The sequence below is a fragment of the Leptosomus discolor genome, chromosome Z (genome assembly GCF_034619465.1).
Source record: "Leptosomus discolor isolate bLepDis1 chromosome Z, bLepDis1.hap2, whole genome shotgun sequence".
Classification (NCBI taxonomy): domain Eukaryota; kingdom Metazoa; phylum Chordata; class Aves; order Leptosomiformes; family Leptosomidae; genus Leptosomus; species Leptosomus discolor.
Genome location: NC_141419.1, coordinates 40,584,320 through 40,604,814, shown reverse-complemented (window position 1 = coordinate 40,604,814; position 20,495 = coordinate 40,584,320). Strand labels below are relative to the sequence as shown.

General features: G+C 39.1%; 1 protein-coding gene across 2 annotated transcripts in view; it reads right to left on the bottom strand.

The window, feature by feature from the left end:
- Nucleotides 1-20,495, bottom strand: part of DAPK1 (death associated protein kinase 1) — a 97,620-nt gene that overhangs the window by 41,896 nt on the left and 35,229 nt on the right. For both annotated transcript variants that reach the window (XM_086480534.1, XM_086480533.1), the window contains exons 2-8: nt 15,985-16,206; nt 4,690-4,828; nt 2,685-2,814; nt 2,354-2,402; nt 2,184-2,210; nt 1,603-1,755; nt 1,415-1,460 (exon numbers count right to left, since the gene is read on the bottom strand). In XM_086480534.1, coding sequence (XP_086336660.1) covers nt 1,415-1,460; nt 1,603-1,755; nt 2,184-2,210; nt 2,354-2,402; nt 2,685-2,814; nt 4,690-4,828; nt 15,985-16,206 — 766 coding nt within the window. The remainder of the gene's footprint in view (nt 1-1,414; nt 1,461-1,602; nt 1,756-2,183; nt 2,211-2,353; nt 2,403-2,684; nt 2,815-4,689; nt 4,829-15,984; nt 16,207-20,495) is intronic.

Below are 20,495 nucleotides of genomic sequence, written 5' to 3'. Positions count from 1 at the left end.
CACAGCCTAGTGGGAAATGGAAATGGAATTTCTTGAGAAAATGCCATAAAGGAAATCCAGACCTAAGAATTTGTTTTTTCCATTTTAAACATAAAAGGCCAACAGAACATTCAGCTTTATTCTTCACCTCCCTCCGTGATGGAGGCATTAGATATTATCTCCTACATGAATCTTGTCTTCTGGGAAGATTGCCCAGCTGATTTTAAATGCAATCAAATTTTGTTAGTCTCAGTGTAATCAGCTGGATGCTGCTGGGACCCTCCCAAAATTACATCCCACCTACCTGTGCAGCAAGCTCTAAGGCTGCACCCTTTGAACTTTCTCATAGGCTAATACTAAGCACCAGTTACCAGTGGGGTATAACAAATTTAAAATTATATGATCCTATACTTGAAGTCATTTTTATGGAGAAATGCAAGTAAAGGTAGTGATGGGAAGGGGGAAAAAAGGATATGACCAGTAGGGTGGGGGGAGAACATCCAGAAAGTTAGGCTACAAAGGAACATAACAGGGTTCAAAACAATGTGTTGCAGGAGTGGAGACCTTGGTCCTTCAGAGACAAACTTGGACGATGCTTGCTTCAGTGGTTTAAAAGATCATTTCAACATGTTTCAACTGTTTTAAGATTACCCTACCAAAAAGTCAGCTAAGCACAGTCAAATCTGTAGTTTGGCATATATTGGTGTAGAAATGCGTGCCCTAGAATTCTGAACTGTAAACTGGAGCAGCTGTGGCACGGATAAATATTCTGCTAACTGGCTCTCTGGGAAGTGGAAGGGGGTCAAATACCCACTGTGCATTCCCAAGACCTGGGAAATCAATGGCACTGAAGAGGTTTACTACTCACAGTGGACATGCAATATGGAATTAAAAAAATTAAGTAGCAGGTATTACTACACGCATTAAGAAGAATGATAGGTCCCATTTTCTCCCTCTCAATCTGGCAGCACCACAACAGCTCGATCCAAACCAAACACTGTTGACCACTGAAAGAACTGGACCACCAGCCCACATCAACTGCTTTCTTCAGTCTGAAGAGGAACGACAGAAGAGAGATGACCCTTTTTCTCCCAATCTAAATAAGGACATTGGAAGATGAAAAATGTGAGAGGAAATTGGACTGGATTCAGAGAATGTATCTTTGTCAGTGCAATGCTCCATGAAGATTAGCTTCTCTGCCTGAGCATAATTTTCATCTCAATAGTGGGCTACTTCCCTATTGCTAACTCACATAGGTGATAAGTTAATGAAATCCATATTCTGCACCTAGTAGTTTTCATGCAGACAGCTTTCAAAACCACTGAGTTATATTAAACAATTATGACAATTTTCCTTGTTAAGGAACTTGAAAAGTGGAAGTATGAACTGAAGAATGATTAAAAACAGGACAACAGAGAATGAATTACATGCTAACCTTGATCCAAGGATGCAGCAAACTGTCTTGAATAGTCATTCTCTTCCTTTAATAAAAGACAAAACTTTTCAGATAGTAAAAAATACATACTTCTCCACATTTATTAAACTAACATCTCAAAACACCATGTAATTTGAAATATTAGAGACATACCCTGCAACAGTGCATACACAAGAGAAACCACTCACTTTGGATCCTTGACTAGAAGTCTCCGTATAAAATCTTTAGCTAGGGCACTGGTGTTACTGAAGAACTCTTCTTCAAATTCATAATTCACAGCAGATACATTTGCTAATGTTTCCTGTTTGGTTTCTCCAAGAAACGGTGATGCACCACTTAGACTACAAGAAAGATAGAACATTCCTCTCATTACATGTTGTAACCCTATCGTTTCAAACCCTCTGAGAACAAGTAACAGCAAAAAGTGAAAATTTTTCTTTTGTACTTTAAGACTACAAATGTACTTTCAGGAAGATGTGATCTAGCAGGGCAAAAAGCTTTGCTGTAATTTCAAGAGAATATTGATTAAGATAAAGCCACTGTGAAAAATCACCTACAGATACGAAGACAGCTTCCCATGCTATCTCAATGCTGATTAACGGCCATTCTTTCAATAATTATACTACTGCTTTTATGATCATTCAACTTGAACCATGATGTGCAATCAAAATGCTTTGACTTGTATGGACACCACCAAAAACACAGAGGATAGAATAAGAATTAAAAAAATCAGCATTTGCAAGAACCACCCATAGATTTTGGTACTTACAGAATATAAGTTATTACACCAATGCTCCTGGAATGAAGGAAAAAGAAAAAAAAGATGATGAAGAAGAGGGTAGAGAAACATGGAGAGTGAGAGAGGAGAGAAAAAAAAAAAAGGTTAGAACATAAGAATAATCATGACAGCTGTATTTCAAGTAAGATCCAATAACTTACCACATATCTGCTTCAAGACCAAGCGGCTCATAATTTACTATTTCAGGAGCTAAAGGAGAAAGCAGGAAGATCAGTACCTAGTCAAAGAACAGATCTATGTCACTCTGAGCCTATATATGTCAGGGATAATAAGCTAAGATGCTGATAGAGAAAAATACCTTAATGCAAATCTAAGTTGGAACTGCATGCTACAAATTGCTTATGTAAATTTCAGAATGTCATGAATTACACACAAATTACACAATCTGTAACTCAGACATACCAAGCTAAGCCACATATACTGTTTCACAGACTGAGAAAGAATAGTTCGAAGAAACAACAGTTTTCTCACCAACAAACTCTGGCGTCCCGAAGATATTTTTGAATTCATTTCCAAAGTCAATTTTGTGTGCTAAACCAAAGTCAATAATCTTGATTCGAGGCTTTGGTACATTCCTGTCCAACAACATTATGTTTTCAGGCTTTGAGAAGGAGGGAGAGAAAGAGAGATTACACATAGGTACGAAATGTCTTGACACATACCAGCATTCTTCAGCACTGAACACTTCTCTTTACCTCCCCTTCAGCCTCTTGAATTGTGTCTTCAGCAGAAAAACCCCATTTTTTTCCTATTATGATCTAACATATGCTAAAAATTAACTACAGCAAATTATGATTTCATGTTGATGACAAAGTGCTATAATTTCCACAGGGCCAAGATTTTACCTCTTGTAGATGCAACAGTTGCAGTTTTCATGTGGACTGACCCTAAGCGAAACATGCTGTCCTCAGTAAAGATCACAGCCCCTCTGCTATGGCAATTTGAGCAGTGCTGGGAGCTTGCAAGAAACAAAGTCCTATAAACTAGTAGGTGGGCTTGGCTACCATTACTCCCCGAAAGAGGTTTCTTTCAAATGGCACAAGCAATCAGGCAGATATATCTTGCTGCCTTCGGATCTCCAAGAAGAACTTTTGGAGTAGTCCAGTTCCCAGATTTTAAGGCTCAATATATTTACAAAAAAGGATAAAGAACAGCTTCTCATGTCTTTTCTAGCTCTATTTTAAAATATGGACTTTGGATTATTTTACAACAAAGATATGCAAAACCAGAACAAAGTTAGTAGATGAAATGTCAAATTATCATCGAAGGAGCCTGCTTCTACAGTCCATCATTTTAACTAGGATACAGAACGAGGTACTTAGCCTCCATATCCTGTCATGTTCAAAAGCTAGTGTCCTCTTAAGAGTTCCTGGAGCTACATCCATCCTGCTCACATTGTTAAGGACTTCTGGAGTCATTAAGGACTGCTCTTCATCACCTTTCTTTTACCTCTTTTCCCTAACTACAGGGGCTGATATATGCAAATGTAATTTTCTCCCTTCCCTCCCTACATTTCTCTTGCATACTTTTATTGTTCTGCATACTTTAATTCACATATTGTTGGTATCCGGTGTAAGGATGCTTTGTTTTATTACAAGCACATTGGCAAAAATTTACATTTCATGTCGTAAGAAATGTATTTCTTACTAGAACTCTTTTCTCTTGCCGACTGCCATACAAAGACCAAATATATTACTGTAGGTGATGAGGATGAGACTGGAAACATTTCCCTTCCCTAACTCATCCGCAGAACACAGTACGCCTTTCAGAACTGCACTGCAATGTAATAATTATGCCTCTTTTTTTCCTATTATAGACATAGCTGCCAACTTCAGGGACCCTTCAGCTGCCTACCTCTGAAAAAAAAAAATCTTACCAACAAAACCATTCTGAAATCAAAACATTAAAAAACCCAATAACTGAGTTCAGATACAAAAGCTCTGTTTTCATTACCAAAAGGATGCAACTAGTGTTTTTTCTAAAAACAAACAAAAAAGCCCCAAAAGCAAAAAACAGAAGAGGAAATTATCTGCTCTGTCTGTTCCACAAAAATCTTTGTACTCAACTCTGCACTGTTTCAATTTAGTACCTATAAATAATGTTCATGTGAACATAAAATGTATACAACAGCAAAGAAAAGTTGAAAAAAGGCATCCTGTTCAGAATGTTTCATCCAGATCCCATTCACATTCCATAAAATCATAATCATCATTTTTATTTCCAGATTGCTTCCTCAGAAAAGTTTAATTCTGTCAGAAGTTGCCATTTTCCATGAAGAATCTTACATTAGAAACAGATGGGAAGTATTTAGGGTTCAGTGATTTCTTTTCAATAGCTGAGCTTTCCCCTGTCTACATAAGCTAGCAAAACAAAACTACGGCCAAGATCTGCACGATGGCAGATTTGCGGCTGGTGTTACAAAGGACTTTAACGGATGTTGCTTACAGTTGTCGAAGTTTTTATCCTCTCAACACACCTTAAGATCAAAGTGGGCAATTTGCAGAGAGTGGAGATACTGAACACCATTAAGTATCTGCTTGAGAAATTCTGTGGCTTCCTCCTCCGTGAGAGATTCTTTCTCAGCTAAGAAGTCGAAGAGCTCTCCACCTGCAACACTTGGGAGAGCAGAAGCAGAGTTATTAGAATCACAGAATCATAGAATAGTTTGGGTTTGAAGGGACCTTTAGAGGCCATCTAGTCCAAGCCCTCCTGCAATGGTCAGGGACATCTTCAACTAGATCAGGCTGCTCAGAGCCCCATCCAACCCGACCTTGAATGTTTCCAGGGATGGGGCATCTACCACCTCTCTTGCCAACCTGTTCTAATGTTTCACCACTCTCATCGTAAAAAAATGTCTTCCTTTTATCTAGCCTAAATCTGCCCTCTTTTAGTTTAAAACCATCACTCCTTGTCCTATGGCAGCAGGCCCTGCTGAAAAGATTGCCCCCACCTTCCTTAAAGGCCCCCTTTAAGTACTGGAAGGCTGACAGAAGGTCTCCCCGGAGCCTTCTCTTCTCCAGGCTGGACAATCCCAACTCTCTGAGCCTGTCCTCGTAGGGGAGGTGCTCCAGCCCCCTGATCATCTTCACAGCCGTCCTCTATGCTTGCTTTAACCAGTGGGGTCCTTTTAGTGTAGCTATTCTCAAACCAGCCTTGAAAAAGATCCAGATTCTTTAAAGGTTGTCAATATCAAGAAAGATGTTAAAAATTAAATTCAATACCCAAAAAAATACCCCTCCTCCCTCTGAAAATAATACACAAAAATGAGCCTTATTTTCAAACAAAAAAGGTTTAAAAAACCAAACAAACACAGCTGGCTTGATCTAAATTTAAATGAAGTAAAACTCCCCTACTCTCTGTATGCACATTTAAAAGAATAAATTTAAATGTGAAGTAAGTATACTCAAAACATACCAAAAAAAAAAAATTGGCTCATAGAATCAGTAGAACACCAGATTTCCACCTCCCCACTGAAAAACACAAAATTTAAAGCTTACTTTGAAATAGTTACTGGTAGCTGTCCTACTATTCAGTTTCTAAACTCCTCAAAGCATTCAACTCTTGAAAATATATTCTATTCTTTGAAATTGTGTATTACATTCAGCGCATATGTTATATTTGTACTTTAGGTTAATCACCACACCTTTCCTATAAGGAAAAGCCACCACTGCACTTAAGACTATTTCCAGCAAGTGTTTTAGCTGCACAGGCAGAATGAAGAGAGGTAAGAAGTGAGGAAGGTACACAAGCACACCTAGATTTTTGCATTTGAGGAAAAGCAACAATCTGAAGGTGACCCTTTTCTCAGCTCAGTCAGCTGTCTGGCAAAAGTGATGATAATTGTCAACAGAAAAAGACATACTGGAGTAAAGTGAATAGGAAACATGAACTATAACTACTCTTAAAAAACAACCATCAGTTTAGGGACATATAGAGATGACTGTCCACTGTTTTTCCTGTTCATGAAAGTAGCCTTATTACCTACAGATATCTTAAAGACCGCAAACATGGTCATATTAGCCCCTACATTTTGCATTGTATTGATACTAAAAAAAATCAGAAAGTACTCCTTTATTTATGTTGCCTTTCTGTAGGAAAAAAAAAATAATTTGTTCATGATTTAAACTTCTGATTGTGAAAAACAGTTGGATTAACATACAACAATAACTAAACAGTCTGAGCAAATTTCTGGAAATACATTTAACTTCTTTATCATGCCTGCTTTTCAAGAGACTTAATCTGCATTATTGTAATGCAAACGGCATGAAAAGTGTATTTTAATGAGTTCTTGGAGCTTTCATTGAGCTGCCTAGACGATAATGAGAGTATTGTTTTGGGTATTATTTGTGTTGTAATACTTCCTGCGTGAAAGCAATTATTGAAACAAAATGCCATTAAATATAAGAATTATAGACTGTAAGGAAGAGAGGTCATTTTAATAACCTTTTGTTTTGTGGTAGAGACATTAAAATGGAATTCCTGAAGACTAAATACAGTTCATTATTTTACAGAGGCTGGTCAGAAACATCTTACAAATGGATACACATGCATATTGTCTCATTCTTTGCTTCTGACTGAAAAAACAGCAAAAGGTTTTCAGGCTAAGGTCTGTTCCTCTGCAGCACTTTGTGATGATGCACAGAAACGTGGGTGATGATACCGTGCTGGCATTCCTCTTCATTTCCAATTACCAGGTGAAGGGACTTACACATCACATGGAACTTGTTTCCACATGTTTCCAACTGGATGTTTGCTGCAGTTCCTGGAAGGCTGTTAACTGGAGCCCAGCCATGCCACGCAGAGCAGGTGGGCTCACTGTGGCTACCTCCCCAGATGTGACGGGCAGCTGTGGCAGCAGTCACAGCAAAACCCAGCACCTTTACGCACTCAGCAGGTTGGGCACTGGGCTAACTGTCACAGAGTTTGGTGAGCCGGCGGAGCCGAGGAAGAGGCTGGAAGACTGCAGCAAACACACAGTTAGCCGGTCTGCCTTCCATGTAGAAGACCACCCGCCCTGTGAAACAGCACAAGCGCCTTCTGATGCCTAAAGCGGTCATCAGCCGTCACAAATGCAACAGAAGTACATGGAGCACGAGTTTTCAGCAATGCCAACTTGCAACACTGTGCTGCTCACTCTGCAGTCTAGGACAGACTGTGGTGGTGTCACAGAGGTATGCCTATGTTTTATGGCTGTTACAGCTTGCTCTTATTCCAGTTGGTGTTTTAAACACACACAGTCTCTGCGAAACTTACCAGTCATCTATGAACAGCAGCATTGGTTATACATGCTCCTTTTAGAGTCAAAAGAAAGATTTAATTCCCAAGGATTACCTATTTTCGAGACATCTAACAAAGAAACATAAGTGTATTTGTGTAAATTGAAAGAGCCTCTTTATCTTCAGCTTCTTCTTACCTGCAATCATTCCATTTTGTGCAATTCCGTATCCTGACAGTTTAGACCACATGAAATTACAAGTTTGACTGCATTTTTGTGTGTCTCAAAGATGTCACATTTGTGACTAGCTAACCACATGAGATCACATGTAGCTCTTCTATAGCACTGCTGAGTACTATCCTCATGTCTTTGCCACAGGTTAGTTCTAGTGACATTTCTCTTATGATTACACCACAGGCCTTACAATGGTGCAAAATAAAATGTTACCTGTATTTCACAGGTAATATACCCAGTGCTTGCAAATCATGAAACTGAGATCCAGAGAAGCTAAGAGTTTAAAAAAATATTTTTTTTTCCTTGAAATTGGATGTTAATTAGCGAAAGTTGCAGATTTTTCCAAAGTGTTGTGTGCCTCTTTAGATGCTTAACTACTGTCACCCTCAGCAGCCATTGCTTAAGGAGTAGGCGAGTGAGGAGGGACTTGGCGTAATGCACTCAAAGCTTTGTTCTAGAAGCAGCTGTATCTCTGGTCTATGGGATTTTAGTGTGGTCCTTAATGGCTAGGGTGAGATCCTACGTGGGTTCACCTCAGAGCGGGACATTGCGACTTCTCCTGTTGGTCAACTGCAGGCGGGAGAGCTCAGTACCCCGTGTTCTCCCTTTGGACGCTACTATTGCTGGCAAGCACAGTGCCCAGCCAGCTTCTCCTGTTGCTTACTTTTACCAGCAAGGATGCACAGCATGTTTCATGAGAGAAACAAGGTTTTATAGCAATGATGAGTAAAATGTTAAACTAGCACACATGAAATGATCTGGAAGCTCAGAAAAGCCCAGCTTCCCCAAAAGGTGTCTCTGCTTCAGGTGGTCTCCAGGGGCCTTTCTCATACGTGAAGGGCTGCAACCCACATCCCCACAGAGGCTCAGTAACGCAGGTTGTGTTCTTAGCTTCCTCTTCACGCTCATCAGAAGACTGCTTATTCCCTACCTTCCTGCTGACTGATACTAAGCTGTACCACCACAGGTATACAGAAAACCATGGTATCACTGCAAGGCAATTACTTCAGGCAAGTCATAGAGGGTTAATACTGGTCTACATCAAACATCCTTTACAAGTTTCACTTCCACAAGTAATTCACTGGATTATAGTGCCCCCAGGTCTATCAGCAGAGTCTGCTTTCACAGATTTCATAACCAGATTACATATCTAGAATTACTAGATGCATCTTGACTGGACTTTCAGATATCATAGATCAAGAAACGGGTTAGAACAAGCCAGTAAAGAGATTGTCTATGTAAGCTACTGCAGTCTTTACAAACTTCCTAAAAAGATGTTGGATTTTCAAGTCTAGCCCTGTGCCTCAGCCACGATAACACAGTTCCACAGTAAGTAAACTGCACATCTTACTATACCATGGTCACCTTCAGAGGGGGAGCCAGAAGCCAAGCAGAAAGCCCTATTCCACCAATGAACCCATGCAAATCGCACCTCATGTCCAGAGGCAGTCAATCTAAAGGAAAAGGGGTAGACAACTGCATACATCAGCCCCTACAACTGATCTTTTTGACTGTCCCCTTCTCCCAAGAAGCACACTGGTTCCACCTCCATTACAGTGCCCCAGCTTTGTTTCTAAGTTAGCTTTGGGGTTGTTTGTGCACAAACACTCTGTGGAAACCTGGCTGAAACCAGATCACTGTGCAGGTTTCCAGAGCCATGCAAACTCACTCGCAGCCTGCCTTTGGGGATCTGCAAAGGGGTCCATGCAGCTAGCATCTAACAGACTGCTGCCAACCAGCAGCTGGGTGGAGACTGCTTCCTGATGGGAGCAGAGGCAAGACGTTCACCAAGCACTAGTGTTTCTTCCTGTAGAGCACTTTGGAGTGTCTGTACCTAGTATCCTCTGGAAGTACAGAGCTTCTTTCTGTTCAGTATCTCTGCTGGCTGGTAGGAACTACCAGACAGCTTTCAGAGCAGTTCATCTGTGCCGTAACACAACTCTAATCTCCAACGTTCTAGCAAGTAATAACAGATGGGCAACAACCTCTACTCCTTCAGATTAACAGAGGAACTTGATTACAGTCAAGTCACAGCTAAATTCCTTGATGGCTGCAAAGCCTCTATGTTCACCTTCACATACTGTTTTCCTTTAAAGCATTAATCATTTAATGTTCCTGCATAAAATCTTTCTGTTTACCTTTAAAGTAAGTCACATTTTTACAGTCATAATAGGTTGTTCAAATATTTGGCTCAATGAAATAAGAATTTGTGATTGATGGAGGCCACATCTTTAATCTTAAAGGACATGTTATATTACTGACCATGTTACAACACAGAAAGCCATAAGAACTGAGTAAATCTATTTTCTGTTATAACACGACTATGTTTTATATCGTTTTTCAGTAGCACAGCACACATTTTTAGAAATATTTTGTATAAACATTTTCACCAACAGCAAAGCTGGTATGTGTTGCTTCCCCAATATTTCCAGGCAGAGGTGCTAGCTTTCCCAAACTGATACAAGTAAAATAAAGCTTCGGGTGAACTGCATTCTTTCTTATAAAATGCAGTAGCAGTAAAAGCATTTCCCAGCCTTCCCAAAAGATGCCCAGCAGATGTGTTTGCAATGCACACATCTCCCTCTGGAAAAGAAAATACATCACACCTGTGCAAAAAGGATTTCTGGATAGTGCTTTCACAAGTTGCCAGGATTTCTTAACTATGAAATGGATCACAAGATCTCAGAGGAAGGCATTATGGGAACCTACATGTAGAACTTAGAACCAATTAACCTTCAAAGCCAGCATGGTCACCTTGTAGTGACTCAGTCAAATGCCATGTTGATCACATTGCTCATACTGTAATAGCACCTAAATGATAATTAATGATTATCCAAGGATTTCTGATGCAGTTAAAAACCCACAAATCCCAAAACATAAGCCCTTTTTTGAAGAAACTTAACCTAGTAAGTTCAAGCTTACAAAGTTTAATTTACCTTGTTTAGATTTCAAAAAAGCATAAAACTAGTGAAGTTAAAAAATAATTCAAGCACCAATTTACTCCTTTTTTTAAAGCAGATTCTATTTGATGAATTTTCTAATAAAAAAATTTCTTCTGTCAACTTGCAAAAGAAATGTTATCACTAAGGATTCTGTGGTCAAATGTCTCTTGTATGACTCCTTGCATTATTTCGAAACAGAAGTTATCAGCCCAAGACTAGACAGAAATATTGATACTTCTGATTTGTTTAAGGTTAAGGGGTTTTACATTCACTTCATTTCACAGCCTTTAAGAACTGTGCCATTACCAACCCACTTCTCAGAAGTACAGAGTGTACCAAATATTTTAAAAAGCAGAACAGGGCTGCTAGCTCATTACGTTACCTACCCACTGAACAACATTGTACTTAGTTTTTTCTTCATCTAGCTACCAGAAAAAACAAGGCATGTTATGGCATCACTACGCCTTGTCATTTTCATGTGTTCAGCTGCTCTAAGAGATACCGACTGGCATGAAATCCTCTCTTTAATGTGCCTAAATTCAATTACATTGAACAAGCAGCACTGGCTTCACAATGGCCAGCCAGAAGAACACAGGCACCAAAACCTGGACTAAGATTTGAGCAGTTAAATCCCACTAGTAGGGAGGCCTGAACACTCCTCTGAATCTTTCCTGCTCCCAAACACTGCGGGTACCTAAGTGTCCAGAGTCTGGATAACACACATGGTTCATCAACACTTTGGCCCAGCTGAATGCGTTTTTCAATTCCACCCAAGACATTCAAATTTACCGTATGAAAAGCATTCAAGTTTAGCATACAAGAGTGCTGTGCGTTTTTCTCAGCGACTGCAGAGCCCAGAAGCCAAGTGCTCTCCCTCTGAGATGCATGCTTAGTGTGCTGGAGAGTCACCCTCACTCTAGCTCCTTCCTTTTAAACCCTGTCAAGCCTTTACTCTTGCCCACCTACACGTTCTCTGGGCACCTATCTGTGGGCCTGCAATTCAGAATTTTGAAGTCAAAAAGGTGACACAACAACTACAAATTAGCATTGCAGAGACTACTTACCTACTGTTACTCCCCAGTAAGCACCAAAATTCAGTATAAGGCCACTTGAGAAGGACTTTATTAGGACTTACTTAAAAGCTCAGAGCTATTTCTGTCAAAAGAGAACTAAAAATCTGTGCAGACTTAAAGCTTCTCTAGAAGCCAAGCTGTTATAAATGTAACAAGTTAACTCCCTAATAAGATAGAAGAGCAATTTTTAAAGAGTTCATCGTTATTTGCTCTTATTTACTCTTCAATAAGCAACTCATGACATCATCAGAATTTTTATACATGGATCTATCATCCTCTCCTTGCTCTGTTTTGTTTTGGTTAATATTATAAAGGTACCAATAAGGTGGCAACTCTCCCTGACACTGGGACATACAGGACTAAATTTTAAAGAAAGTATACGGTAACTAACTTTTTTTTTTAAAAAAAAAAGGCATAAAAGCTACTATTTAGTGCACAATCACTTGTAAGTTAATGTCATTCCTCTCTTTCTGAGCTAACAGTTTCAAAGCTTTGTGTTTTTTTTTTTTTAAAACCTTAAAAACAGATACTCATCACTCAAAACTATGTTACAAGAACAAATGGTCTTCAATTAAGATTTCTAATTCAGAAATGAAGGTATGTTTTTTTGCAGAGAAAAGTATATGAATACCTAACTCCATCCTAACAGCCTCCCTGTGAAAAGACTCAGATATTGCTATCAAGCTATTTTAAAAGGTAAGACCATCTTTTAAAAGGCATTACTTTTGAGCATTCTAAGGAATCACTATATAATCTAGGCTAAGTCTGTTTATTCTCTGCAGTTGCACCGAGATCGTGACAAAGGCTCTACAAAGCACCACATGCTGAATGCATTTTTTAGGTCTGCAGTCTAAATGAAGACAAAATAAAGCGGAAGGAAAAACAAAATAGAAGCGACAGATTATGCATCTAAGGCCAGCAAAAGGGGAACCAAGTAGGTGCAAAACATGTTTGAAGAAAGAAAATAATTATCACTGTGCAACAGAGCCATCTGTGTTTTCTAGCCTGTGAAATCTGATAAAAGGATGGCTTCAGCAGAGCTCACTGGAAATAGCTAGTACTGTGAACATGTAACAGACTAGTTACAGCAGCTGGATAGAAAAAAGTAGTATAAAATTGTAACTAATTCAATTATGTATGTGATAGGAAGAAAAAAAAAGAAAATTATTACAGTTTTAAGTTAGATGAGGAAGAGACAGTGTCTTCCCCTTCATATGTAATATGCACAGCATTCTATGCAAGATGATGAAAGAGTTCACAGAGCGGGAATTGCAAAGGTTATTTCCAAATCAAGACGACACTTGCTACTAAGTAAGACCTAGAAAGACGAAAATATGACTGATTGCTCTAACTATACCAAAACACTGTAATAAAATAAAGCTCTTATGGATATCTCCTGCTCATGTGTGACTGCTGAACCTTTTAAGGAAGCATCCGATTTTAAAAGTTTCAGTAATTAAATTTTTTGTGGTTGGGTGGGGCTTTTTGGTCTTTTTTTTTTTTTTTGAAAGGTCAGTTTCCTGACATAAGGTGGTTGAGAGAAAACCTTTCAAACACTTATGTGGAAATTTTTGATATGCAGTTCTGTTTTGCATTCAGTGTTGTGAGGACCTTGCCACTGCAATAAGTAACTAACTGCCCACATATTTCTGCATACAAATCACCACCTTGAATACTTTGCCGGCTGACACAGTATTTGCTGCGGGGGAATGAAGTGAGAACTTCTACAACCCTTCGCTAACCTCTCAGAAAGAGCTGATTGATAATGGAGAAAAGTGTTTAGGAGGCTGCATGCATTACTGCAAACCTCATGCTGAACCAGGACATAAAAATGAATAGTGAACAGGCAACAGACGCTGTTGCCCTGAGACTGTGCATGTAAACATCTTGCAGCCACCAAAAGGGCAGCTGCGGTGGCTTGACGCCTGTGGGCTGCAGCTTCCACCAAAAACAGAAGCCAGAGATATTTTTCCTCACTGCTGCTTGTGCTACTACACTTGCTTACTGATATGAAATCAGTGTTTCTTCTGGGCTTTTGTTTTGTTATGAATTTCTCATACATAGCTGGAATGTTGATTTTTTTAGTTTCTCTCTACATTCCGGATAATGGAAGTTACACAAAATCCTGTCTGTATGTGGCACATGGTCTCATCCTGTAGTCGTAAAGTAACACACAGTCCCAGGAAAAAAGCGATGTTATAATCAAAAAGGAAAATGCTCACTTAGGATTGATTCTGAGGACAGCAAAACAGGTTATTTACCAAGCTGTCTGCTTTATTTCCATTTGTTTGAAATCGTCCTGAAAGAACAACTAATGTCGGGGAGTAGGTCCTTAGGCAAAATGCAAATATTAGAAAAAAGGGATTACATATTTAAGTGTTTAAGCCTGTGATTAAAACAATAATCTTTTGCCCCTTCAATAGCTTTCCACAGTATCACAGTGATTTTGAGAATTACAAAACTTTACAGCATTTAGTACGTTCACTGCAGAAAGGGATCGCTAATGTGCCATCTTTTCTTCTTCGACCCTTTTAACTAAATAAATGCGTTACCTTTGTGATACCCTAAATAGCACTGCTTCAACTTGAAAGACGCACATAACAGTTTGGAAAAGTGAAAGAAAAGCCTCCAACTGAACCTATATGTGGATTGTTAACTAGGCAAAACAATTTGCTAAACTGAAATGGAAATAGCTTGCTGAGCTTCACACTATACTTCCATTCAATGAAGGTTAGTGTGCACGCACAGACACAGAAGGCAACCTTGCTGCCAAAACGGCTTCTATCTCAAGTAGAAAGGGGCGAGGGGCAGAGGAGAGTGTGTCAGAACGGCCCCATTCCTCCTACCACTGTCCATGATTCCCGAGTCTTCCTCAGACCTTTCAAATCCAGACCCTGGCGTGATTTCATCTGGACAGATTACAGAGAAGAAAGAAAGCACCGCAGAAGCAGTGATACACTGATAGTAAGGCTATAGACAGAAAGAATGTGATAGCTAGTATCAAGTGAGGAGAGAAAGAAGCATCACACTAATTTTGCTGTGTATTCATGAAACATTTAAAGAGTTCTGAACAAAACCCAGGAGAAGCAGATACTCTGACAGGAATACAACAAAGTATTACATCATACAGGACATTAATTTAGCTCTTTAAAAAAAGTGCTTGCTTAAATAACCCAAAGTTGACAAGCTAATGCAAGTGTACACTTCTGGAACTGAAAAACCAAACCAGAATACAACAAATATTACACTAAACTATCAGATGCTGGACTAGAAGTGTAAAAGTATGTTGTAACATAAAAAAGCAGTATCATGTGTGTACATACCACAGAAAAGACAAAACTCCAAATGCTACTTCCCAGTTTTCTTTTTGAATCTATACTGTAAATCCACACATATATTACAGAAAATATGCAACACTAAAGTATCCTCATAAATTAAGTGGAAATACCATTTACCAAAGCTAGTAAACAGGGAGACATAACCTACATAAGAAAACCCACACCAACGGCCAAGGAAAAGGCCCAAGTGCTGCTCAAGATTCTGGTACCAAATAATTTGCTTGTACAAAATACTCATTCTAAAGCACATTTAAGCGGTACAGAGCAAGTATGTCAATAATACAGTGTCAGGCATGCAAACTATGTAAAGACATGTAAGTCCTACCAGCAGACACTGCCAAACTGTAACGGGTGAGTAGTGCTTAACTGCTAAACTTGCAGTTTTGAGGAACTTGAAGCCAGAGTTGAAACTATGCAGAAGTATTCTCTGGTGACATACTTACCTCAATCCATTAGCAATAACCTTGGATGAAAAATGGGAACTAAAACAAGGATGTGAAAGTTCAGTTTACATTTCAACAGGACAGAACTGTGAAAATTCTGTTCTCTGTTATGTGGATTAAAAATAAAGAGAAAAAACATTCAGTGATCCTACTTTACTTTACATCAACTTAAAACATGGTAAAATTTGCTAACCTAACCTCCAATTAGAATCCCGAATTCTCTCTGTTTTTATCTTCAAATCAGTTTATTTGGCTCCATGCTATTCTTCTAGATCCATAACATCAACAATGATTAACGTAACAAGCAGAAAAATTCCCAAATATGCTGGATTTTTTTTTAAAACCTTTGTAGTGTCATTTACAGTGAAAAATGTGTAGAAATCAAGAAGCTACAACTCTGACTTAAAAATAAGGAATTCTCAGGCTATATCTATTTTCTTTTGGGGTGCATTAAATCACTGCCATTTTTTGAAACAAGCAAACAAATATTCTGTTACTCCTTCTCGACGTCTCTAGAGCTACTTACAGTTCCAGAATAAGAACGACCTCTGTTTTGTTCTCATAAACATCATGCAGTGCAATCACATTAGGATGTTGAATCTCTTTTAGTATGCTGACTTCTCGCTCGATATCTTCCCGGCTCACTCCGCGCCGGCTGGATTTTGTTCTCCGTTTCTTGATGAATTTTGCTGCAAACTGCTGACCAGTGCTTTTCTCCCGGCATTTTTTCACTACAGCAAACTGACCACTAAAAAAAAAAAAAAAAAAAAAAAAAGAGAATGAAGGTGAGAGTTAAAGGAAGTTTACAGTTACGAGAGTTAAGAGCAGCCTTTACTTCCTACAGTGGGGGGAAACAGCTGCACCTCTGAATTACCAACTTGTCTAAAGTACATTAATGCTTTTTATACAATCTAGAATAATACTAAAAAAAACCTAGAGGAGGCAGAAAAGGTAAGTTAAGATACAGTTTTTACATCACACAAACATACGTACACATTTCAGTGTGTCCAGAAGTAAAAGATAACACCTGTGTAGACTATTGGATTTTTGACAAATACATTCATCAGGGATTACTGAGGAAAAGTAATGTTTTCTGGATTTCTCTTTCCACATGCATGTTGAGTACAATTTTTGTTTTGCTCTGCAAGAGGGACAGTCCTTAATTTCTTCCAATCTATATGATCTATCAATATTCACTTTATCCTCAAGTCTGTTTTTCTTAAAAACATGGGTTTCACAACACTGCTTTGTTTTTTAGTTTTAAAAGCAGTGACTAAATATGGTAATACCGAGAATTACAGTTATCGTGTCATTTCTTTAAGTAGGAAGAGTTCAAAGGCGAGAAAAGTACTCAGGCACTGATGAACAAAAATCTATGATTGTGTTACAAACCAGAGGAAACTCCAGGAAGCTGCTGACTCCAGCATGTTATAAGCCTGTTGCTGCTAGATGTACACACTGATTCAGATCAGAAATGTCCAGGAATCTAATGCTGAATTAAAACAAGAACAGGATTTCTGATACTGCTGAGTTTTCCTTTTAAATTTTCTTAACCTCTTGCTAAGGATTCTCTAGCAATTCTGTTCTTGATTTATTTCACTGTATGAAGAATTCACAGAATTATTGAATGATACCAATGAGAAAATTTGTGAAGTTAACCTACCCTGCTAACTGAAGAAACTGTGACCCCTAAAGTAGACTTAGTACAGTTGTTAAATCAAAGCTAAGCCTAGTAGGCTTGACTACATAGCAGTGTAACATGTAGGCAATACCTGGGACAGGAGCTAACATGTATTAGTGGTTAATTAATTACAACTGACAGAGAGATCTCTAGGAAGATATATCACCCACAAAAAGAGCATCACATAATGACAAAGTGCCAAGTGGGAATCACTCAAAGCTACACATCTCATGCATGAACTCAATGCACAATACTACTTTATTATTGGAGAATGAACATGTGCCAAATACACCGGCAAAGTAATTAAGCAATTAAGGAATGCATGACGGATAGAAAACAGAAGATGATAACTGATCAGCAACAGTGTTATGCAATAAATGAAGATAATAAAATGCTGTAAGGGAAAAATCACACTCGTGATTTTTGAATTTAGAGGGCTGATCAGCTGAGAATACTTTGTGCTGCTGTGTCACCACTGCCACCATTACTATGCTGACCCCATACAGAAGCCCGACTGACAAATAGTCTTGAACTGGGACATGCAGTTGGGCAAGGCTAAATGACTGTCACCTGCTGAAGGTAGGGCAGAGACAGATCCTCTCCTATGAACTCGTATAAAGGAAACTCTTGAGTAGCCACCACCAGCTGAGAAGCCTTTGAACGCAGCCATGGGCAATGAGATAAGTAAGCTCTGAGAGAAGTTGTCAACAGTCTTAAGTTTTGAAGTTTTGTTTTATTTCAATGTTATGATGGCCATTCAAGTTTCATTCTTCATTATTCCATAAAATCAGTTTGTGAACTTGTGAGATGACTTTATGTTGCATGAAAAAAATCCTTACCTTAAATTCCCACCCTGCCCAATTCTGCACAAAGTTGTCAAGAGCCAGGTTCATTAGACAGGGCCCAGCACATTATTATTACAAACTGCAGTAGACAGAGCAGTGCTTTAAACCGCACCATATCCTCCTCCCCATTACACAAGGACTGGAAGACCTGCTTCACTTGCCTAGAACTGGTCAGCTAGCGCTATCTGAGATGCTCTTGGACACCTAAGATATTCATATGGGACTGGCAGCTAAGGCACAGGACTCCTGGAAGATCTATGTCATCCTAAACTGGCAGCAGAGGGCCAGGCAAGATACCCTAAGGTACATCAACCCTCTCTGCTTGGTTCAGCTCAAGTCCACCACACCTATTCCTGCAACAGTGGTTCTGGGTTTGATCTCCAATGTCTGAGCAATTTTCCACGGTGGGGCAGCCTGCCAGAGTGGAGCATGCACTTAGTTATTCGCACTGCTGCAAAGACGTGCGAATGGAGTCTTCTGGCCCTTGCTCATGGTGAGGGGAAAGCAGCGATTCTCTCGCCCTCTCTCCCCCACAACATCCACATCTCCACAGGGATACTCAGCTTTATTTAAAAAGCAATCAGCTTTTCAGAAAGGTCACAGTTCCACAGAAACCGCAGTCAGGTAGTAGAGAGACAAAGGCACCACCACAACTCTGAACAGCTACTCAAGCTCACGGACCAGAAGGAAGTAAAAAGCCATTGCTTGCCTTTTGGCCACCTAGCTGGCTTTCAGGCTAGAAGCCTAAACTGCCTGATAGAGGAACAAAAATATTTCTGCTTATGATTCATCCATAGGCTTGAATGCTATGCGGCTAACCCCTTTCTTATCGATGCTCACCTCGTAAGCTTGGCAAAAGCTACTGCTTCATTAAAAACAAAACAAAAATCAAACCCCAAACCCTGCAACACAAATCAAACCAAGTCCCCAACAACAATAACCCCCCCCCCAAAAAAAAACCCAAAACAAAACCCACCACAAAATTACTGCTAACATCAGCTCTGGAGAGGCTGGGAGTGAAAAGTATCTCTGAAGTACACGGACATACAATACTTTTTGATATCCAAGAAGATTTAATTATAAAAGCTGACTGGGATTAAGAATTATCTGTGTTTCACTGACAAAGCACGTATCATTGACTTCTGGAAAATACTGGTATTTGAATTTCTGATCTTTAGCCCATGATAGAATTTTTACTTTAGTGCTTCTTCACTGAAAAGTGTTACACATTTTAGGCTTCTTTTTAAATAAAAAACATTCTGGAAGTGTTTTTAAACACACATTGTCTGTGGACCTGTAAGCTAAAGAAAGGTGTTTTTTCCACAGAATTATTCATACTTGAATTACCCTATTCCCCAAAGCCACTTCATGCTTCCGATGCCTTTAAGGCTAAGGCTGTTTAATTTTGGCTGTGAGTCAACTGTGATGTTACAGCATGAGGGTGACCTACTGAAACAAAGAGGACCAGGTAAGACAAGTAGATATCCTCTCTCCTCCTCTTCAGAGCTATGTAGCTTTATTTTTTTCAGACTTTTACTTTTTTCTACAGCTACAACCGCCTGTTTGAAGGATGTCCTGATCTATCACAATTCAATAAAAAAGTGTTATCAGAAGACCAATACATTGTTTAAAACCGCATGACTTTAGGATGTCAGGCTACATCCAATCTTTGACATTGCTCAAGAGTGCAAGAAAGTTATCAACTAATAAGCATCTAGAATAAGTGCCAGTTATACACCAAGTAACCTTCTTATTGTTTCCGTTGTGGTATTCAGCACATGAACCCACAATTAGTTGTTATTAAGTGCCGTACATGCAGATCACACTTAAGCTGCAATCAAAAGGGCTATTTCATGCCTGGGATCCTTAAGCCACACCATTTTACAACTCCCTCCAAACTCGCTGTTTTAAAAGCAGAGGAGAGGTGTAAATCCAAGGGTATTTACTGGGCTTTATCCCACAGAACTGCAGCGACAAGCTGTTATAAGTCAGCTCTGCATTGGCTAACACATTTATATCCAGTAATATTCTCCCTCAGATCCTACAGTTTCAGATCCAGCATTTATTCATAAAGCATCTTCAAAGAAAAGCCCTTTAGTCTTTTAAGTTCCCTTGTTTTTGTAGGTTTGATTTAAAATGGGTGGGGTTGAAAAATGATTCCAATTTTAGGAGACAATTACAGTGAAAAAAAATTATAGAACTAAATCACAAACTCACACTTAAAAGTATCTGACAATTTTTTTCTACATGGCAGAATCAGGTTAAACAGCAAAGTGGGATGACAGCTTGATGTGAGAACAAATACTTCTGCTAATAACAGTAATTTGTTTTGTGATCTTGTAATTCTTATGCAACCAGCAGTTAATTACTATCCTAAATCCACTCTTTTTGGGAGACTTGGCATGATATCTCCACATGCAGTGATTTTTCAGACTTGCTTCAGAACAAGCACTTATCCCATTACCTAATCATTACATTTCTCTGTCTTTTTTACATCATAAGATTTCACAC